This window comes from Thunnus albacares, chromosome 3 (assembly GCF_914725855.1).
Source record: "Thunnus albacares chromosome 3, fThuAlb1.1, whole genome shotgun sequence".
NCBI lineage: Eukaryota > Metazoa > Chordata > Actinopteri > Scombriformes > Scombridae > Thunnus > Thunnus albacares.
The window spans coordinates 18,783,270-18,804,198 of NC_058108.1; the positions used below are offsets into that span (position 1 = coordinate 18,783,270).

The 20,929-nt window shown below is 42.3% G+C and overlaps 2 protein-coding genes across 6 annotated transcripts in view; both read left to right on the plus strand.

Annotated features, from left to right (window-relative positions):
• ank2a (ankyrin 2a, neuronal) overlaps positions 1 to 20,929 on the plus strand; it is a 118,096-nt gene that overhangs the window by 90,028 nt on the left and 7,139 nt on the right. The window lies entirely within an intron of this gene.
• On the plus strand, positions 1,853 to 19,156 carry LOC122979391. Of its 2 annotated transcripts, XM_044346786.1 has the most exons (3): positions 1,853 to 4,799; positions 13,365 to 14,219; positions 15,267 to 19,156. In XM_044346786.1, the coding sequence occupies exons 1-3, from the start codon at positions 1,987 to 1,989 to the stop codon at positions 16,792 to 16,794; spliced, it is 5,196 nt and encodes a 1,731-aa protein (XP_044202721.1). In that variant the 5' UTR covers positions 1,853 to 1,986; the 3' UTR covers positions 16,795 to 19,156. The 2 variants fall into 2 exon arrangements, with proteins under 2 accessions (XP_044202721.1, XP_044202720.1); XM_044346785.1 differs by lacking the exon at positions 1,853 to 4,799 and having other exon boundaries at positions 4,829 to 14,219.

Below are 20,929 nucleotides of genomic sequence, written 5' to 3' on the forward strand. Positions count from 1 at the left end.
CTCCTTCAGGACTGGTTGGTAGACTTTAGACCATCCTCCCCGGAATCTGTGGCATCAGTTGAGCAGCATTCTTTTTCTCCTCACATGACATTTGGCCAGATGAAGGGTCAATGTTGTGACTATTATTTACGCCACTCTGAAAGTAGACCACAGTCACCTCTGTCAACATTGTCAGATGTTGAGTATTTAGGACTTTGTCTGGAAGAGTCGTTTGAGGACAACAGACCAGATTCGCCAGATTCTGTTTCTTCACAGGACAAAGCTGAAAAACACAGTGTTACCGTATTTGCATCCCAACCACATCCTGGTATAAGATTTCTTACATATGCAGATGTTGTGCGAGGCAGTACACATGAGTCAGTGGCATCTGTAACTGATCATAGGTCCCTCTCTCCTGACTCTCCTATTCTTCAATTCAAATCGCCCCATATTTCTTACGATGTAGAATTGTCAAGATACAGGTCGTTTACACCAGATTCAACAATTTCGGACTGGGAAGGTACCGATTTGTGTCTGGAAAGCCTCTTTGTTCAGACCAGACCAGAGTCCCCGCAGTCAGATTCATCAGACTTTGAACTTGATAAATTCTTTAGTAGCAGGGCATTGTCTCCAGACTCACCTGTTCCTCAGTTCATTTCGCGCCATATTGCTAACGATGTGGAATTTTTAAGGTACAGGTCGTTTACGCCAGAATCAACAATTTCGGACTGGGAAAGCGCTGATTTGTGTCTGGAAACTCTCTTTGATCAGACCAGACCAGAGTCCCCACAGTCAGATTCATCAGACTTTGAACTTGAAAAGTTCTTTAGTAGCAGGGCATTGTCTCCAGACTCACCTATTCCTCAGTTCAGATTGCCCCATATTGGGTATGATGGGGAATTGTCAAGGTACAGGTCTTTTACACCAGAATCATCAATTTCGGACTGGGAGGGTACCGATTTGTGTCTGGAAACCCTCTTTGATCAAACCAGATCAGAGTCCCCACAGTCAGTTTTATCAGAGTTTGAACTTGATAAGTTCTTTAGTAGCAGAGCGTTGTCCCCGGAATCTGTGTCTTCCGATTTTGACTTTTCGCTCCTTCAGGACTGGTTGGTAGACTTTAGACCATCCTCCCCGGAATCTGTGGCATCAGTTGAGCAGCATTCTTTTTCTCCTCACATGACATTTGGCCAGATGAAGGGTCAATGTTGTGACTATTATTTACGCCACTCTGAAAGTAGACCACAGTCACCTCTGTCAACATTGTCAGATGTTGAGTATTTAGGACTTTGTCTGGAAGAGTCGTTTGAGGACAACAGACCAGATTCGCCAGATTCTGTTTCTTCACATGACAAAGATGAGGCACAAGGTGTTACTGTATTTGAATTCCGACGACATCCTGGTACAAGATTTCTTACATATGCAGATGTTGTGCGGAGCACTAGACATGAGTCAGTGCCATTTCAAATTGATTATCGGTCCCTCTCTCCTGACTCTCCTATTCAATTTAAATCACCCCATATTTCTTACAATGTAGAATTGTCAAGATACAGGCCGTTTTCACCAGAATCAACAATTTCGGACTGGGAAGGTACTGATTTGTGTCTGGAAACTCTCTTTGATCAGACCAGACCAGAGTCCCCACAGTCAGATTCATCAGACTTTGAACTTGAAAAGTTCTTTAGTAGCAGGGCATTGTCTCCAGACTCACCTATTCCTCAGTTCAGATTGCCCCATATTGGGTATGATGGGGAATTGTCAAGGTACAGGTCTTTTACACCAGAATCATCAATTTCGGACTGGGAGGGTACCGATTTGTGTCTGGAAACCCTCTTTGATCAAACCAGATCAGAGTCCCCACAGTCAGTCTTTAGTAGCAGAGCGTTGTCCCCGGAATCTGTGTCTTCCGATTTTGACTTTTCGCTCCTTCAGGACTGGTTGGTAGACTTTAGACCATCCTCCCCGGAATCTGTGGCATCAGTTGAGCAGCATTCTTTTTCTCCTCACATGACATTTGGCCAGATGAAGGGTCAATGTTGTGACTATTATTTACGCCACTCTGAAAGTAGACCACAGTCACCTCTGTCAACATTGTCAGATGTTGAGTATTTAGGACTTTGTCTGGAAGAGTCGTTTGAGGACAACAGACCAGATTCGCCAGATTCTGTTTCTTCACAGGACAAAGCTGAAAAACACAGTGTTACCGTATTTGCATCCCAACCACATCCTGGTATAAGATTTCTTACATATGCAGATGTTGTGCGAGGCAGTACACATGAGTCAGTGGCATCTGTAACTGATCATAGGTCCCTCTCTCCTGACTCTCCTATTCTTCAATTCAAATCGCCCCATATTTCTTACGATGTAGAATTGTCAAGATACAGGTCGTTTACACCAGATTCAACAATTTCGGACTGGGAAGGTACCGATTTGTGTCTGGAAAGCCTCTTTGTTCAGACCAGACCAGAGTCCCCGCAGTCAGATTCATCAGACTTTGAACTTGATAAATTCTTTAGTAGCAGGGCATTGTCTCCAGACTCACCTGTTCCTCAGTTCATTTCGCGCCATATTGCTAACGATGTGGAATTTTTAAGGTACAGGTCGTTTACGCCAGAATCAACAATTTCGGACTGGGAAAGCGCTGATTTGTGTCTGGAAACTCTCTTTGATCAGACCAGACCAGAGTCCCCACAGTCAGATTCATCAGACTTTGAACTTGAAAAGTTCTTTAGTAGCAGGGCATTGTCTCCAGACTCACCTATTCCTCAGTTCAGATTGCCCCATATTGAGTATGATGGGGAATTGTCAAGGTACAGGTCTTTTACACCAGAATCATCAATTTCGGACTGGGAGGGTACCGATTTGTGTCTGGAAACCCTCTTTGATCAAACCAGATCAGAGTCCCCACAGTCAGTTTTATCAGAGTTTGAACTTGATAAGTTCTTTAGTAGCAGAGCGTTGTCCCCGGAATCTGTGTCTTCCGATTTTGACTTTTCGCTCCTTCAGGACTGGTTGGTAGACTTTAGACCATCCTCCCCGGAATCTGTGGCATCAGTTGAGCAGCATTCTTTTTCTCCTCACATGACATTTGGCCAGATGAAGGGTCAATGTTGTGACTATTATTTACGCCACTCTGAAAGTAGACCACAGTCACCTCTGTCAACATTGTCAGATGTTGAGTATTTAGGACTTTGTCTGGAAGAGTCGTTTGAGGACAACAGACCAGATTCGCCAGATTCTGTTTCTTCACAGGACAAAGCTGAAAAACACAGTGTTACCGTATTTGCATCCCAACCACATCCTGGTATAAGATTTCTTACATATGCAGATGTTGTGCGAGGCAGTACACATGAGTCAGTGGCATCTGTAACTGATCATAGGTCCCTCTCTCCTGACTCTCCTATTCTTCAATTCAAATCGCCCCATATTTCTTACGATGTAGAATTGTCAAGATACAGGTCGTTTACACCAGATTCAACAATTTCGGACTGGGAAGGTACCGATTTGTGTCTGGAAAGCCTCTTTGTTCAGACCAGACCAGAGTCCCCGCAGTCAGATTCATCAGACTTTGAACTTGATAAATTCTTTAGTAGCAGGGCATTGTCTCCAGACTCACCTGTTCCTCAGTTCATTTCGCGCCATATTGCTAACGATGTGGAATTTTTAAGGTACAGGTCGTTTACGCCAGAATCAACAATTTCGGACTGGGAAAGCGCTGATTTGTGTCTGGAAACTCTCTTTGATCAGACCAGACCAGAGTCCCCACAGTCAGATTCATCAGACTTTGAACTTGAAAAGTTCTTTAGTAGCAGGGCATTGTCTCCAGACTCACCTATTCCTCAGTTCAGATTGCCCCATATTGGGTATGATGGGGAATTGTCAAGGTACAGGTCTTTTACACCAGAATCATCAATTTCGGACTGGGAGGGTACCGATTTGTGTCTGGAAACCCTCTTTGATCAAACCAGATCAGAGTCCCCACAGTCAGTTTTATCAGAGTTTGAACTTGATAAGTTCTTTAGTAGCAGAGCGTTGTCCCCGGAATCTGTGTCTTCCGATTTTGACTTTTCGCTCCTTCAGGACTGGTTGGTAGACTTTAGACCATCCTCCCCGGAATCTGTGGCATCAGTTGAGCAGCATTCTTTTTCTCCTCACATGACATTTGGCCAGATGAAGGGTCAATGTTGTGACTATTATTTACGCCACTCTGAAAGTAGACCACAGTCACCTCTGTCAACATTGTCAGATGTTGAGTATTTAGGACTTTGTCTGGAAGAGTCGTTTGAGGACAACAGACCAGATTCGCCAGATTCTGTTTCTTCACATGACAAAGATGAGGCACAAGGTGTTACTGTATTTGAATTCCGACGACATCCTGGTACAAGATTTCTTACATATGCAGATGTTGTGCGGAGCACTAGACATGAGTCAGTGCCATTTCAAATTGATCATCGGTCCCTCTCTCCTGACTCTCCTATTCAATTTAAATCACCCCATATTTCTTACAATGTAGAATTGTCAAGATACAGGCCGTTTTCACCAGAATCAACAATTTCGGACTGGGAAGGTACTGATTTGTGTCTGGAAACTCTCTTTGATCAGACCAGACCAGAGTCCCCACAGTCAGATTCATCAGACTTTGAACTTGAAAAGTTCTTTAGTAGCAGGGCATTGTCTCCAGACTCACCTATTCCTCAGTTCAGATTGCCCCATATTGGGTATGATGGGGAATTGTCAAGGTACAGGTCTTTTACACCAGAATCATCAATTTCGGACTGGGAGGGTACCGATTTGTGTCTGGAAACCCTCTTTGATCAAACCAGATCAGAGTCCCCACAGTCAGTCTTTAGTAGCAGAGCGTTGTCCCCGGAATCTGTGTCTTCCGATTTTGACTTTTCGCTCCTTCAGGACTGGTTGGTAGACTTTAGACCATCCTCCCCGGAATCTGTGGCATCAGTTGAGCAGCATTCTTTTTCTCCTCACATGACATTTGGCCAGATGAAGGGTCAATGTTGTGACTATTATTTACGCCACTCTGAAAGTAGACCACAGTCACCTCTGTCAACATTGTCAGATGTTGAGTATTTAGGACTTTGTCTGGAAGAGTCGTTTGAGGACAACAGACCAGATTCGCCAGATTCTGTTTCTTCACAGGACAAAGCTGAAAAACACAGTGTTACCGTATTTGCATCCCAACCACATCCTGGTATAAGATTTCTTACATATGCAGATGTTGTGCGAGGCAGTACACATGAGTCAGTGGCATCTGTAACTGATCATAGGTCCCTCTCTCCTGACTCTCCTATTCTTCAATTCAAATCGCCCCATATTTCTTACGATGTAGAATTGTCAAGATACAGGTCGTTTACACCAGATTCAACAATTTCGGATTGGGAAGGTACCGATTTGTGTCTGGAAAGCCTCTTTGTTCAGACCAGACCAGAGTCCCCGCAGTCAGATTCATCAGACTTTGAACTTGATAAATTCTTTAGTAGCAGGGCATTGTCTCCAGACTCACCTGTTCCTCAGTTCATTTCGCGCCATATTGCTAACGATGTGGAATTTTTAAGGTACAGGTCGTTTACGCCAGAATCAACAATTTCGGACTGGGAAAGCGCTGATTTGTGTCTGGAAACTCTCTTTGATCAGACCAGACCAGAGTCCCCACAGTCAGATTCATCAGACTTTGAACTTGAAAAGTTCTTTAGTAGCAGGGCATTGTCTCCAGACTCACCTATTCCTCAGTTCAGATTGCCCCATATTGAGTATGATGGGGAATTGTCAAGGTACAGGTCTTTTACACCAGAATCATCAATTTCGGACTGGGAGGGTACCGATTTGTGTCTGGAAACCCTCTTTGATCAAACCAGATCAGAGTCCCCACAGTCAGTTTTATCAGAGTTTGAACTTGATAAGTTCTTTAGTAGCAGAGCGTTGTCCCCGGAATCTGTGTCTTCCGATTTTGACTTTTCGCTCCTTCAGGACTGGTTGGTAGACTTTAGACCATCCTCCCCGGAATCTGTGGCATCAGTTGAGCAGCATTCTTTTTCTCCTCACATGACATTTGGCCAGATGAAGGGTCAATGTTGTGACTATTATTTACGCCACTCTGAAAGTAGACCACAGTCACCTCTGTCAACATTGTCAGATGTTGAGTATTTAGGACTTTGTCTGGAAGAGTCGTTTGAGGACAACAGACCAGATTCGCCAGATTCTGTTTCTTCACAGGACAAAGCTGAAAAACACAGTGTTACCGTATTTGCATCCCAACCACATCCTGGTATAAGATTTCTTACATATGCAGATGTTGTGCGAGGCAGTACACATGAGTCAGTGGCATCTGTAACTGATCATAGGTCCCTCTCTCCTGACTCTCCTATTCTTCAATTCAAATCGCCCCATATTTCTTACGATGTAGAATTGTCAAGATACAGGTCGTTTACACCAGATTCAACAATTTCGGACTGGGAAGGTACCGATTTGTGTCTGGAAAGCCTCTTTGTTCAGACCAGACCAGAGTCCCCGCAGTCAGATTCATCAGACTTTGAACTTGATAAATTCTTTAGTAGCAGGGCATTGTCTCCAGACTCACCTGTTCCTCAGTTCATTTCGCGCCATATTGCTAACGATGTGGAATTTTTAAGGTACAGGTCGTTTACGCCAGAATCAACAATTTCGGACTGGGAAAGCGCTGATTTGTGTCTGGAAACTCTCTTTGATCAGACCAGACCAGAGTCCCCACAGTCAGATTCATCAGACTTTGAACTTGAAAAGTTCTTTAGTAGCAGGGCATTGTCTCCAGACTCACCTATTCCTCAGTTCAGATTGCCCCATATTGAGTATGATGGGGAATTGTCAAGGTACAGGTCTTTTACACCAGAATCATCAATTTCGGACTGGGAGGGTACCGATTTGTGTCTGGAAACCCTCTTTGATCAAACCAGATCAGAGTCCCCACAGTCAGTTTTATCAGAGTTTGAACTTGATAAGTTCTTTAGTAGCAGAGCGTTGTCCCCGGAATCTGTGTCTTCCGATTTTGACTTTTCGCTCCTTCAGGACTGGTTGGTAGACTTTAGACCATCCTCCCCGGAATCTGTGGCATCAGTTGAGCAGCATTCTTTTTCTCCTCACATGACATTTGGCCAGATGAAGGGTCAATGTTGTGACTATTATTTACGCCACTCTGAAAGTAGACCACAGTCACCTCTGTCAACATTGTCAGATGTTGAGTATTTAGGACTTTGTCTGGAAGAGTCGTTTGAGGACAACAGACCAGATTCGCCAGATTCTGTTTCTTCACAGGACAAAGCTGAAAAACACAGTGTTACCGTATTTGCATCCCAACCACATCCTGGTATAAGATTTCTTACATATGCAGATGTTGTGCGAGGCAGTACACATGAGTCAGTGGCATCTGTAACTGATCATAGGTCCCTCTCTCCTGACTCTCCTATTCTTCAATTCAAATCGCCCCATATTTCTTACGATGTAGAATTGTCAAGATACAGGTCGTTTACACCAGATTCAACAATTTCGGACTGGGAAGGTACCGATTTGTGTCTGGAAAGCCTCTTTGTTCAGACCAGACCAGAGTCCCCGCAGTCAGATTCATCAGACTTTGAACTTGATAAATTCTTTAGTAGCAGGGCATTGTCTCCAGACTCACCTGTTCCTCAGTTCATTTCGCGCCATATTGCTAACGATGTGGAATTTTTAAGGTACAGGTCGTTTACGCCAGAATCAACAATTTCGGACTGGGAAAGCGCTGATTTGTGTCTGGAAACTCTCTTTGATCAGACCAGACCAGAGTCCCCACAGTCAGATTCATCAGACTTTGAACTTGAAAAGTTCTTTAGTAGCAGGGCATTGTCTCCAGACTCACCTATTCCTCAGTTCAGATTGCCCCATATTGGGTATGATGGGGAATTGTCAAGGTACAGGTCTTTTACACCAGAATCATCAATTTCGGACTGGGAGGGTACCGATTTGTGTCTGGAAACCCTCTTTGATCAAACCAGATCAGAGTCCCCACAGTCAGTTTTATCAGAGTTTGAACTTGATAAGTTCTTTAGTAGCAGAGCGTTGTCCCCGGAATCTGTGTCTTCCGATTTTGACTTTTCGCTCCTTCAGGACTGGTTGGTAGACTTTAGACCATCCTCCCCGGAATCTGTGGCATCAGTTGAGCAGCATTCTTTTTCTCCTCACATGACATTTGGCCAGATGAAGGGTCAATGTTGTGACTATTATTTACGCCACTCTGAAAGTAGACCACAGTCACCTCTGTCAACATTGTCAGATGTTGAGTATTTAGGACTTTGTCTGGAAGAGTCGTTTGAGGACAACAGACCAGATTCGCCAGATTCTGTTTCTTCACAGGACAAAGCTGAAAAACACAGTGTTACCGTATTTGCATCCCAACCACATCCTGGTATAAGATTTCTTACATATGCAGATGTTGTGCGAGGCAGTACACATGAGTCAGTGGCATCTGTAACTGATCATAGGTCCCTCTCTCCTGACTCTCCTATTCTTCAATTCAAATCGCCCCATATTTCTTACGATGTAGAATTGTCAAGATACAGGTCGTTTACACCAGATTCAACAATTTCGGACTGGGAAGGTACCGATTTGTGTCTGGAAAGCCTCTTTGTTCAGACCAGACCAGAGTCCCCGCAGTCAGATTCATCAGACTTTGAACTTGATAAATTCTTTAGTAGCAGGGCATTGTCTCCAGACTCACCTGTTCCTCAGTTCATTTCGCGCCATATTGCTAACGATGTGAAATTTTTAAGGTACAGGTCGTTTACGCCAGAATCAACAATTTCGGACTGGGAAAGCGCTGATTTGTGTCTGGAAACTCTCTTTGATCAGACCAGACCAGAGTCCCCACAGTCAGATTCATCAGACTTTGAACTTGAAAAGTTCTTTAGTAGCAGGGCATTGTCTCCAGACTCACCTATTCCTCAGTTCAGATTGCCCCATATTGGGTATGATGGGGAATTGTCAAGGTACAGGTCTTTTACACCAGAATCATCAATTTCGGACTGGGAGGGTACCGATTTGTGTCTGGAAACCCTCTTTGATCAAACCAGATCAGAGTCCCCACAGTCAGTTTTATCAGAGTTTGAACTTGATAAGTTCTTTAGTAGCAGAGCGTTGTCCCCGGAATCTGTGTCTTCCGATTTTGACTTTTCGCTCCTTCAGGACTGGTTGGTAGACTTTAGACCATCCTCCCCGGAATCTGTGGCATCAGTTGAGCAGCATTCTTTTTCTCCTCACATGACATTTGGCCAGATGAAGGGTCAATGTTGTGACTATTATTTACGCCACTCTGAAAGTAGACCACAGTCACCTCTGTCAACATTGTCAGATGTTGAGTATTTAGGACTTTGTCTGGAAGAGTCGTTTGAGGACAACAGACCAGATTCGCCAGATTCTGTTTCTTCACAGGACAAAGCTGAAAAACACAGTGTTACCGTATTTGCATCCCAACCACATCCTGGTATAAGATTTCTTACATATGCAGATGTTGTGCGAGGCAGTACACATGAGTCAGTGGCATCTGTAACTGATCATAGGTCCCTCTCTCCTGACTCTCCTATTCTTCAATTCAAATCGCCCCATATTTCTTACGATGTAGAATTGTCAAGATACAGGTCGTTTACACCAGATTCAACAATTTCGGACTGGGAAGGTACCGATTTGTGTCTGGAAAGCCTCTTTGTTCAGACCAGACCAGAGTCCCCGCAGTCAGATTCATCAGACTTTGAACTTGATAAATTCTTTAGTAGCAGGGCATTGTCTCCAGACTCACCTGTTCCTCAGTTCATTTCGCGCCATATTGCTAACGATGTGGAATTTTTAAGGTACAGGTCGTTTACGCCAGAATCAACAATTTCGGACTGGGAAAGCGCTGATTTGTGTCTGGAAACTCTCTTTGATCAGACCAGACCAGAGTCCCCACAGTCAGATTCATCAGACTTTGAACTTGAAAAGTTCTTTAGTAGCAGGGCATTGTCTCCAGACTCACCTATTCCTCAGTTCAGATTGCCCCATATTGAGTATGATGGGGAATTGTCAAGGTACAGGTCTTTTACACCAGAATCATCAATTTCGGACTGGGAGGGTACCGATTTGTGTCTGGAAACCCTCTTTGATCAAACCAGATCAGAGTCCCCACAGTCAGTTTTATCAGAGTTTGAACTTGATAAGTTCTTTAGTAGCAGAGCGTTGTCCCCGGAATCTGTGTCTTCCGATTTTGACTTTTCGCTCCTTCAGGACTGGTTGGTAGACTTTAGACCATCCTCCCCGGAATCTGTGGCATCAGTTGAGCAGCATTCTTTTTCTCCTCACATGACATTTGGCCAGATGAAGGGTCAATGTTGTGACTATTATTTACGCCACTCTGAAAGTAGACCACAGTCACCTCTGTCAACATTGTCAGATGTTGAGTATTTAGGACTTTGTCTGGAAGAGTCGTTTGAGGACAACAGACCAGATTCGCCAGATTCTGTTTCTTCACAGGACAAAGCTGAAAAACACAGTGTTACCGTATTTGCATCCCAACCACATCCTGGTATAAGATTTCTTACATATGCAGATGTTGTGCGAGGCAGTACACATGAGTCAGTGGCATCTGTAACTGATCATAGGTCCCTCTCTCCTGACTCTCCTATTCTTCAATTCAAATCGCCCCATATTTCTTACGATGTAGAATTGTCAAGATACAGGTCGTTTACACCAGATTCAACAATTTCGGACTGGGAAGGTACCGATTTGTGTCTGGAAAGCCTCTTTGTTCAGACCAGACCAGAGTCCCCGCAGTCAGATTCATCAGACTTTGAACTTGATAAATTCTTTAGTAGCAGGGCATTGTCTCCAGACTCACCTGTTCCTCAGTTCATTTCGCGCCATATTGCTAACGATGTGGAATTTTTAAGGTACAGGTCGTTTACGCCAGAATCAACAATTTCGGACTGGGAAAGCGCTGATTTGTGTCTGGAAACTCTCTTTGATCAGACCAGACCAGAGTCCCCACAGTCAGATTCATCAGACTTTGAACTTGAAAAGTTCTTTAGTAGCAGGGCATTGTCTCCAGACTCACCTATTCCTCAGTTCAGATTGCCCCATATTGAGTATGATGGGGAATTGTCAAGGTACAGGTCTTTTACACCAGAATCATCAATTTCGGACTGGGAGGGTACCGATTTGTGTCTGGAAACCCTCTTTGATCAAACCAGATCAGAGTCCCCACAGTCAGTTTTATCAGAGTTTGAACTTGATAAGTTCTTTAGTAGCAGAGCGTTGTCCCCGGAATCTGTGTCTTCCGATTTTGACTTTTCGCTCCTTCAGGACTGGTTGGTAGACTTTAGACCATCCTCCCCGGAATCTGTGGCATCAGTTGAGCAGCATTCTTTTTCTCCTCACATGACATTTGGCCAGATGAAGGGTCAATGTTGTGACTATTATTTACGCCACTCTGAAAGTAGACCACAGTCACCTCTGTCAACATTGTCAGATGTTGAGTATTTAGGACTTTGTCTGGAAGAGTCGTTTGAGGACAACAGACCAGATTCGCCAGATTCTGTTTCTTCACAGGACAAAGCTGAAAAACACAGTGTTACCGTATTTGCATCCCAACCACATCCTGGTATAAGATTTCTTACATATGCAGATGTTGTGCGAGGCAGTACACATGAGTCAGTGGCATCTGTAACTGATCATAGGTCCCTCTCTCCTGACTCTCCTATTCTTCAATTCAAATCGCCCCATATTTCTTACGATGTAGAATTGTCAAGATACAGGTCGTTTACACCAGATTCAACAATTTCGGACTGGGAAGGTACCGATTTGTGTCTGGAAAGCCTCTTTGTTCAGACCAGACCAGAGTCCCCGCAGTCAGATTCATCAGACTTTGAACTTGATAAATTCTTTAGTAGCAGGGCATTGTCTCCAGACTCACCTGTTCCTCAGTTCATTTCGCGCCATATTGCTAACGATGTGGAATTTTTAAGGTACAGGTCGTTTACGCCAGAATCAACAATTTCGGACTGGGAAAGCGCTGATTTGTGTCTGGAAACTCTCTTTGATCAGACCAGACCAGAGTCCCCACAGTCAGATTCATCAGACTTTGAACTTGAAAAGTTCTTTAGTAGCAGGGCATTGTCTCCAGACTCACCTATTCCTCAGTTCAGATTGCCCCATATTGGGTATGATGGGGAATTGTCAAGGTACAGGTCTTTTACACCAGAATCATCAATTTCGGACTGGGAGGGTACCGATTTGTGTCTGGAAACCCTCTTTGATCAAACCAGATCAGAGTCCCCACAGTCAGTTTTATCAGAGTTTGAACTTGATAAGTTCTTTAGTAGCAGAGCGTTGTCCCCGGAATCTGTGTCTTCCGATTTTGACTTTTCGCTCCTTCAGGACTGGTTGGTAGACTTTAGACCATCCTCCCCGGAATCTGTGGCATCAGTTGAGCAGCATTCTTTTTCTCCTCACATGACATTTGGCCAGATGAAGGGTCAATGTTGTGACTATTATTTACGCCACTCTGAAAGTAGACCACAGTCACCTCTGTCAACATTGTCAGATGTTGAGTATTTAGGACTTTGTCTGGAAGAGTCGTTTGAGGACAACAGACCAGATTCGCCAGATTCTGTTTCTTCACAGGACAAAGCTGAAAAACACAGTGTTACCGTATTTGCATCCCAACCACATCCTGGTATAAGATTTCTTACATATGCAGATGTTGTGCGAGGCAGTACACATGAGTCAGTGGCATCTGTAACTGATCATAGGTCCCTCTCTCCTGACTCTCCTATTCTTCAATTCAAATCGCCCCATATTTCTTACGATGTAGAATTGTCAAGATACAGGTCGTTTACACCAGATTCAACAATTTCGGACTGGGAAGGTACCGATTTGTGTCTGGAAAGCCTCTTTGTTCAGACCAGACCAGAGTCCCCGCAGTCAGATTCATCAGACTTTGAACTTGATAAATTCTTTAGTAGCAGGGCATTGTCTCCAGACTCACCTGTTCCTCAGTTCATTTCGCGCCATATTGCTAACGATGTGGAATTTTTAAGGTACAGGTCGTTTACGCCAGAATCAACAATTTCGGACTGGGAAAGCGCTGATTTGTGTCTGGAAACTCTCTTTGATCAGACCAGACCAGAGTCCCCACAGTCAGATTCATCAGACTTTGAACTTGAAAAGTTCTTTAGTAGCAGGGCATTGTCTCCAGACTCACCTATTCCTCAGTTCAGATTGCCCCATATTGAGTATGATGGGGAATTGTCAAGGTACAGGTCTTTTACACCAGAATCATCAATTTCGGACTGGGAGGGTACCGATTTGTGTCTGGAAACCCTCTTTGATCAAACCAGATCAGAGTCCCCACAGTCAGTTTTATCAGAGTTTGAACTTGATAAGTTCTTTAGTAGCAGAGCGTTGTCCCCGGAATCTGTGTCTTCCGATTTTGACTTTTCGCTCCTTCAGGACTGGTTGGTAGACTTTAGACCATCCTCCCCGGAATCTGTGGCATCAGTTGAGCAGCATTCTTTTTCTCCTCACATGACATTTGGCCAGATGAAGGGTCAATGTTGTGACTATTATTTACGCCACTCTGAAAGTAGACCACAGTCACCTCTGTCAACATTGTCAGATGTTGAGTATTTAGGACTTTGTCTGGAAGAGTCGTTTGAGGACAACAGACCAGATTCGCCAGATTCTGTTTCTTCACATGACAAAGATGAGGCACAAGGTGTTACTGTATTTGAATTCCGACGACATCCTGGTACAAGATTTCTTACATATGCAGATGTTGTGCGGAGCACTAGACATGAGTCAGTGCCATTTCAAATTGATCATCGGTCCCTCTCTCCTGACTCTCCTATTCAATTTAAATCACCCCATATTTCTTACAATGTAGAATTGTCAAGATACAGGCCGTTTTCACCAGAATCAACAATTTCGGACTGGGAAGGTACTGATTTGTGTCTGGAAACTCTCTTTGATCAGACCAGACCAGAGTCCCCACAGTCAGATTCATCAGACTTTGAACTTGAAAAGTTCTTTAGTAGCAGGGCATTGTCTCCAGACTCACCTATTCCTCAGTTCAGATTGCCCCATATTGGGTATGATGGGGAATTGTCAAGGTACAGGTCTTTTACACCAGAATCATCAATTTCGGACTGGGAGGGTACCGATTTGTGTCTGGAAACCCTCTTTGATCAAACCAGATCAGAGTCCCCACAGTCAGTCTTTAGTAGCAGAGCGTTGTCCCCGGAATCTGTGTCTTCCGATTTTGACTTTTCGCTCCTTCAGGACTGGTTGGTAGACTTTAGACCATCCTCCCCGGAATCTGTGGCATCAGTTGAGCAGCATTCTTTTTCTCCTCACATGACATTTGGCCAGATGAAGGGTCAATGTTGTGACTATTATTTACGCCACTCTGAAAGTAGACCACAGTCACCTCTGTCAACATTGTCAGATGTTGAGTATTTAGGACTTTGTCTGGAAGAGTCGTTTGAGGACAACAGACCAGATTCGCCAGATTCTGTTTCTTCACAGGACAAAGCTGAAAAACACAGTGTTACCGTATTTGCATCCCAACCACATCCTGGTATAAGATTTCTTACATATGCAGATGTTGTGCGAGGCAGTACACATGAGTCAGTGGCATCTGTAACTGATCATAGGTCCCTCTCTCCTGACTCTCCTATTCTTCAATTCAAATCGCCCCATATTTCTTACGATGTAGAATTGTCAAGATACAGGTCGTTTACACCAGATTCAACAATTTCGGACTGGGAAGGTACCGATTTGTGTCTGGAAAGCCTCTTTGTTCAGACCAGACCAGAGTCCCCGCAGTCAGATTCATCAGACTTTGAACTTGATAAATTCTTTAGTAGCAGGGCATTGTCTCCAGACTCACCTGTTCCTCAGTTCATTTCGCGCCATATTGCTAACGATGTGGAATTTTTAAGGTACAGGTCGTTTACGCCAGAATCAACAATTTCGGACTGGGAAAGCGCTGATTTGTGTCTGGAAACTCTCTTTGATCAGACCAGACCAGAGTCCCCACAGTCAGATTCATCAGACTTTGAACTTGAAAAGTTCTTTAGTAGCAGGGCATTGTCTCCAGACTCACCTATTCCTCAGTTCAGATTGCCCCATATTGAGTATGATGGGGAATTGTCAAGGTACAGGTCTTTTACACCAGAATCATCAATTTCGGACTGGGAGGGTACCGATTTGTGTCTGGAAACCCTCTTTGATCAAACCAGATCAGAGTCCCCACAGTCAGTTTTATCAGAGTTTGAACTTGATAAGTTCTTTAGTAGCAGAGCGTTGTCCCCGGAATCTGTGTCTTCCGATTTTGACTTTTCGCTCCTTCAGGACTGGTTGGTAGACTTTAGACCATCCTCCCCGGAATCTGTGGCATCAGTTGAGCAGCATTCTTTTTCTCCTCACATGACATTTGGCCAGATGAAGGGTCAATGTTGTGACTATTATTTACGCCACTCTGAAAGTAGACCACAGTCACCTCTGTCAACATTGTCAGATGTTGAGTATTTAGGACTTTGTCTGGAAGAGTCGTTTGAGGACAACAGACCAGATTCGCCAGATTCTGTTTCTTCACAGGACAAAGCTGAAAAACACAGTGTTACCGTATTTGCATCCCAACCACATCCTGGTATAAGATTTCTTACATATGCAGATGTTGTGCGAGGCAGTACACATGAGTCAGTGGCATCTGTAACTGATCATAGGTCCCTCTCTCCTGACTCTCCTATTCTTCAATTCAAATCGCCCCATATTTCTTACGATGTAGAATTGTCAAGATACAGGTCGTTTACACCAGATTCAACAATTTCGGACTGGGAAGGTACCGATTTGTGTCTGGAAAGCCTCTTTGTTCAGACCAGACCAGAGTCCCCGCAGTCAGATTCATCAGACTTTGAACTTGATAAATTCTTTAGTAGCAGGGCATTGTCTCCAGACTCACCTATTCCTCAGTTCAGATTGCCCCATATTGGGTATGATGGGGAATTGTCAAGGTACAGGTCTTTTACACCAGAATCATCAATTTCGGACTGGGAGGGTACCGATTTGTGTCTGGAAACCCTCTTTGATCAAACCAGATCAGAGTCCCCACAGTCAGTTTTATCAGAGTTTGAACTTGAAAAGTTCTTTAGTAGCAGAGCGTTGTCCCCGGAATCTGTGTCTTCCGATTTTGACTTTTCGCTCCTTCAGGACTGGTTGGTAGACTTAAGACCATCCTCCCCAGAATCTGTGGCATCAGTTGAGCAGCATTCTTTTTCTCCTCACATGACATTTGGCCAGATGAAGGATCAACGTTGTGACTATTACTTGCAGTACTCTGAAAATAGACCACAATCACCTTTCACAACACTTTCAGATGTTGAGAATTTAGGTTTTTCTGTAGAGGAATTTTTTGAGGACAACAGACCAGGTTCGCCAGATCTTGATTATTCACAGGACAAAGCTAAAATGGATAGCCTTACTATATCTTCATCTGAACCACTTCCTGATGTAAGATTTTTCACTCATGTAGAACTTATGCAGGGCTCTGCACATGAAAAACAAACACATGCTTCATCCTCTCTAAATTACTTGAAACCATTCTCTGATGAAAACTTGCACTCTACAACGTACACCAAGGAATATACAGTAAGACATAAGCCCTTTCTTAACCACTTAATATCACATGTGTATGATCCAGTTTATAAGGGAAAGGGCTCCTGTTGTAAAATATTTTCTGATATCAAGTCACAGTCCACACATTGACCAATTTTACAACCATTCAGTATATTTTCATCCCTCCATCCTGCCTGTCAGTGGATTCCAACCTTGTTGCGAGGAGAAAGTGCTAATGCTAATGCCCCTTTCAAAAATGACAATTTAAGTACAACTGAGGCCTAAATCTCAACAAAACAAGAAGCATAGCAGCAAGAGAGTATAATTGTAACATTAACTGAACATTTTTTTTAAAAATAGAAGGATTTAGTGAAGATAAGGATTATTTATTTAGAATCATGGAATCACAACATTAAAGCAGATTACAAAAGGCTGAAAAAGACCACACCCCTAGATTTAACAAGCTGGAAATGCACTATTTAAGAAGTACAACTTATGGAGAAACCAACATCATATGAAATATTGAGAATGCATTTGAAAAAAGATAGACTTTAGGTTATGTAAAATTATAATTATATTATGCATAAAGAAAAAGGTTTAACTTAAACTTATTTGACATGTTATTTAACATGTTTTCTTGTCTTTTCTTTCTTTTTCTGTTTTTTTTTTTTGCTTTGTCTTTTCTGTTAGGATTACAGACTTCTGCATCATGAGTTACTGAAATTGGAAAAAGCAATGTTGCGTGTATGAAAATAAAGAAATAATAATATTAATAATAATAATAATAATAATAAAAGTAAAATATATAATATATGTAAATATAAGTATGTAAAAAACATTAGAAGCATTGCAACAGCAGAGTTAACTTATTTGTTCCTATTCAAAACTATTTTTAACTATGATGATTTAAAAAATTCTTTTTAGCAGAATATGTAAATAGGCTTAATACAAAGAACATGGCAAGAAAATAAATTTTTTTTTCAAGCTATGTGTTAAGGCAGGCCACTACATCACTGCATAAAGCATTTTTTTCTTTTTGGTGTTCATTGTAAATGAAACCAAGCTGAATATGTTCTGTCAATTTTGTTCATCCTGTTGTGGAGCAGGCTTCATCTCCATGTCTGAACAGACCGCTACAGATGTACAAAGAGTCACATGACCCAAAAAGCCACCATCGATTGGTTACTTGTACTGTAAGCCAAATTTATTTTTCTTTAAGTCATGACCTGCCCTACCCTAATCAGAGGCAGAGTAGGGCAGGTCATGACTTCGCCATCCTGGGAAAAAAAATTGCTTACTGTAAAGTTGCATATTGTAGCCATGGGTTTGTAGCACTAACTAGTAACTAGGATGAGGGAAATGGTACTTCAGAATAAATGCACTGTTCCCAAGATTTTCTACATTTCAAAGTAAAACTTTTTTTTTTTGATGAAGTTGACCCAAATGCTCACCACTCATTCAGAATGAACCCACCATCCACTTTTTGATCCACAAGTTGGGAACCACTGGTTTATGGTAAGCCACAAAAAACAGTGTGACATAATGGCCACCAGCTTTGCAGAACAATAATTTTCAGAGTTATCTTACAGTTTTCATAGCACTTAACATAACAAATGTGCAGATGAGTCTTTGTTCCCAGATGTTCCAATTACTGGTTCTGTTTTGCCAGAATGTCAAATCAGCACTGGCATGTCACCATCTGAAACAGATGACACAAGACCCACAAGTCCTCGCTAGCATGCAGTGGAATGTGAATTTATTGACATTCCTTCACTTACAGAGTATAGGGTACCATCACCTGAAATATTATGTACAGATGAGCGAAACCCTATATATTCGACCTGCTTGTTCAGTGACCAGAGGCCACCTTCTCCAGAATCATTTGCATCATTTGATGTGTTCATTTCCTGACTCAAAAATTCCTCACTTTGACTTTCAACTTTGCTATTACATGCATTTGTCAGAAAATAGATTTGTTTCACCAGACTCCATAATGCTAAAGACACTGTACTGATTCTTGTTCATGAGTCTGTCAATAACATGCCATCATAGAATGAGTACATGCAGTCATGTCTTGACTACTGGCTGTCTGAGTTAAGACCCTACTGCTCAAATTCTTGAATCGATAGGAGATTTAGATGAAGGTTTAACCAGCTGCCATCTTGGCAAAGTCTCCCAAATGAGACTGTTACCACAGACAACAGACTTGTATACAAGCCAGTCTGCAGGAGGTTAATAGCACACATTTGTGATCCAGTCTGTGAAGGAATATATTTCTATGACAAAGTTAATTTCTCTTAAGATGCAGCTGATAAATGGTCCAAGAAGCATGAAAGAACCACATAACCCAACCAAATCTTGTCATTTTGAAAGCATGATACAGATTCCAAACCATTAAAGAATCTATCCCACTGCAGTAATTAATCTTACAGTAACAAATTTACATCCTGAAATGTTGATGCCACCAACTGGAACACAAGATTAGCCAGTTTTGCACAGTTGAGTCACATGCCATCTGTAGTACGAAAATTGGAATTTCATCATGTTGTCTGGCTGGAGAAGGCTGTCCATGAACAAACTCAAGCAAAGAGTGAATCAGTAAAACGAAGACCACTTGACAGACCCTGAATCACAATTAAAGATGGCACGCACCCAAGATTTGTTTGGCAAGAAAAGACAATGGAAAGAAAATCCATGAGAGAGGACAAGAGCAAAAGTTCCTCAGTGTCGGTAAGACAGCACAAGCTCTTGCTCAGCAGAGAATGCAGTTTTGCTTTCAAAAGTAATAAATATGGCAATACATGAAGTATGAATATAGAACTCTTGCCTCAAGCTTTCACTAATTACAATGGCCTCACTGCCGTGCTGTGGCATGTTTGCATTAGACCAGAAGGAATGGTTTTTCAGTGAACCACAACTAATGGAAAACACTAAGACCCTGTCTTAGTGACATGACCTTTTTGTCCTGATATGGATTACTCTCAAAAGCTAGATAAGCTAACCAATGGACTTTGTGATACTTTTAGACTGCCTGACTTGATTGCTTCAAACCTAGAGATTCAAGTACCTTAATTATGACATACATGTTCTTTGGGTTTTTTTTTTTTTTTACTATCTAGTTGCAAATAGTTGAATAGCGCTATTTAGATTGTAGATCCTAACAGCCATAAAAGTCTCAACCAACTGATGTACTTGCCACAGTTAGAGGCATGTAATGTCTGTACTGCTGCCGGTTTGCATTTCTGTTTGTAATGCATGGACTCCTATTGTTTTTATGACAAAGATAAAAAACAGATCACAGAGACAGACCGCTCCAATGGCACCCATAATGTTTCCTTACATGGTATAAGATGAGTTGCGGTCATATCCAAAAAACTCAAATTCAGAATTCAGATTAGGTTCTGGTTGCGTTTACTGTAATATTTTCACCTAGTGTAGTTGTGAATCATTTTTACAAAAATATGTTAGTGACCCAGTATGTCTCTGTGTAAATTTTGGGATATGGGGCAGACCTGAAGTAGAACAGACAGTAGTAGCATAGTAGCTGTGACAAATACTGTAAACTGGTGGTTTTAGCATTTTCATGGGTTTTAGCATTTTCATGGGAATCACCTTGCCCTAAACCTATGACAGGGCATAAACCATTTGCCTGTGTAAAATGACGCATGTCCACCTTCATGTTACACCAAATCCTGAGTTCATTTGTGCCCTGCTTTTATTATCACAAGATTATATTGTGTTATCAGTTACATACTCAACTGAATATCTCCAGACATGCTATTATCAAGAATATTTCAAAAATGTCTTAATTTTATTTTAATTACAGCATATCAATCAGTCATTACAAGTATATTATGTGTTAAATTGTATGTGGTTTGTTGGATAAACATAAGATACTATAGGAATGACCTAAATGCAAGTGGGCTACAAATGAATTTCTGCATTTGAGACACTGTCCTTGATAAATGCATGCCTCATTTGACTCTTCCTTTCTTCACAGGAAGGAAAGGAAATCACAAATCATATTTATTTATATTTTTCCCACTCTATTGTATCATTTTTGCAGGTATCAGCAGCATCTTCCAAAACAAATCTTTCAGAATCCACAAAACAAACAAATGTTGATTTAGAGCAGAATCAGCTCTTTCCAACTGAGACACCATCCTTGCCACATGATTCAAACACACTTTCCACTGAAAAAATAGAATTACCCATTCTAAGTACCTTTGACCCAAGTAAAACACAATGTGAAATCACAATGACCAGTCAAACTAGCTCACCACAG

Bases quoted from the DNA above. Each gene is read 5' to 3' on its own strand.
- LOC122979391 (XM_044346785.1), top strand. From the start codon at position 4,963: ATGACATTTGGCCAGATGAAGGGTCAATGTTGTGACTATTATTTACGC. The intron at 14,220-15,266 runs CAGATCAGAGTC...CTTTGATCAAAC, and splicing joins GAAACCCTCTTTGATCAAAC to CAGATCAGAGTCCCCACAGT.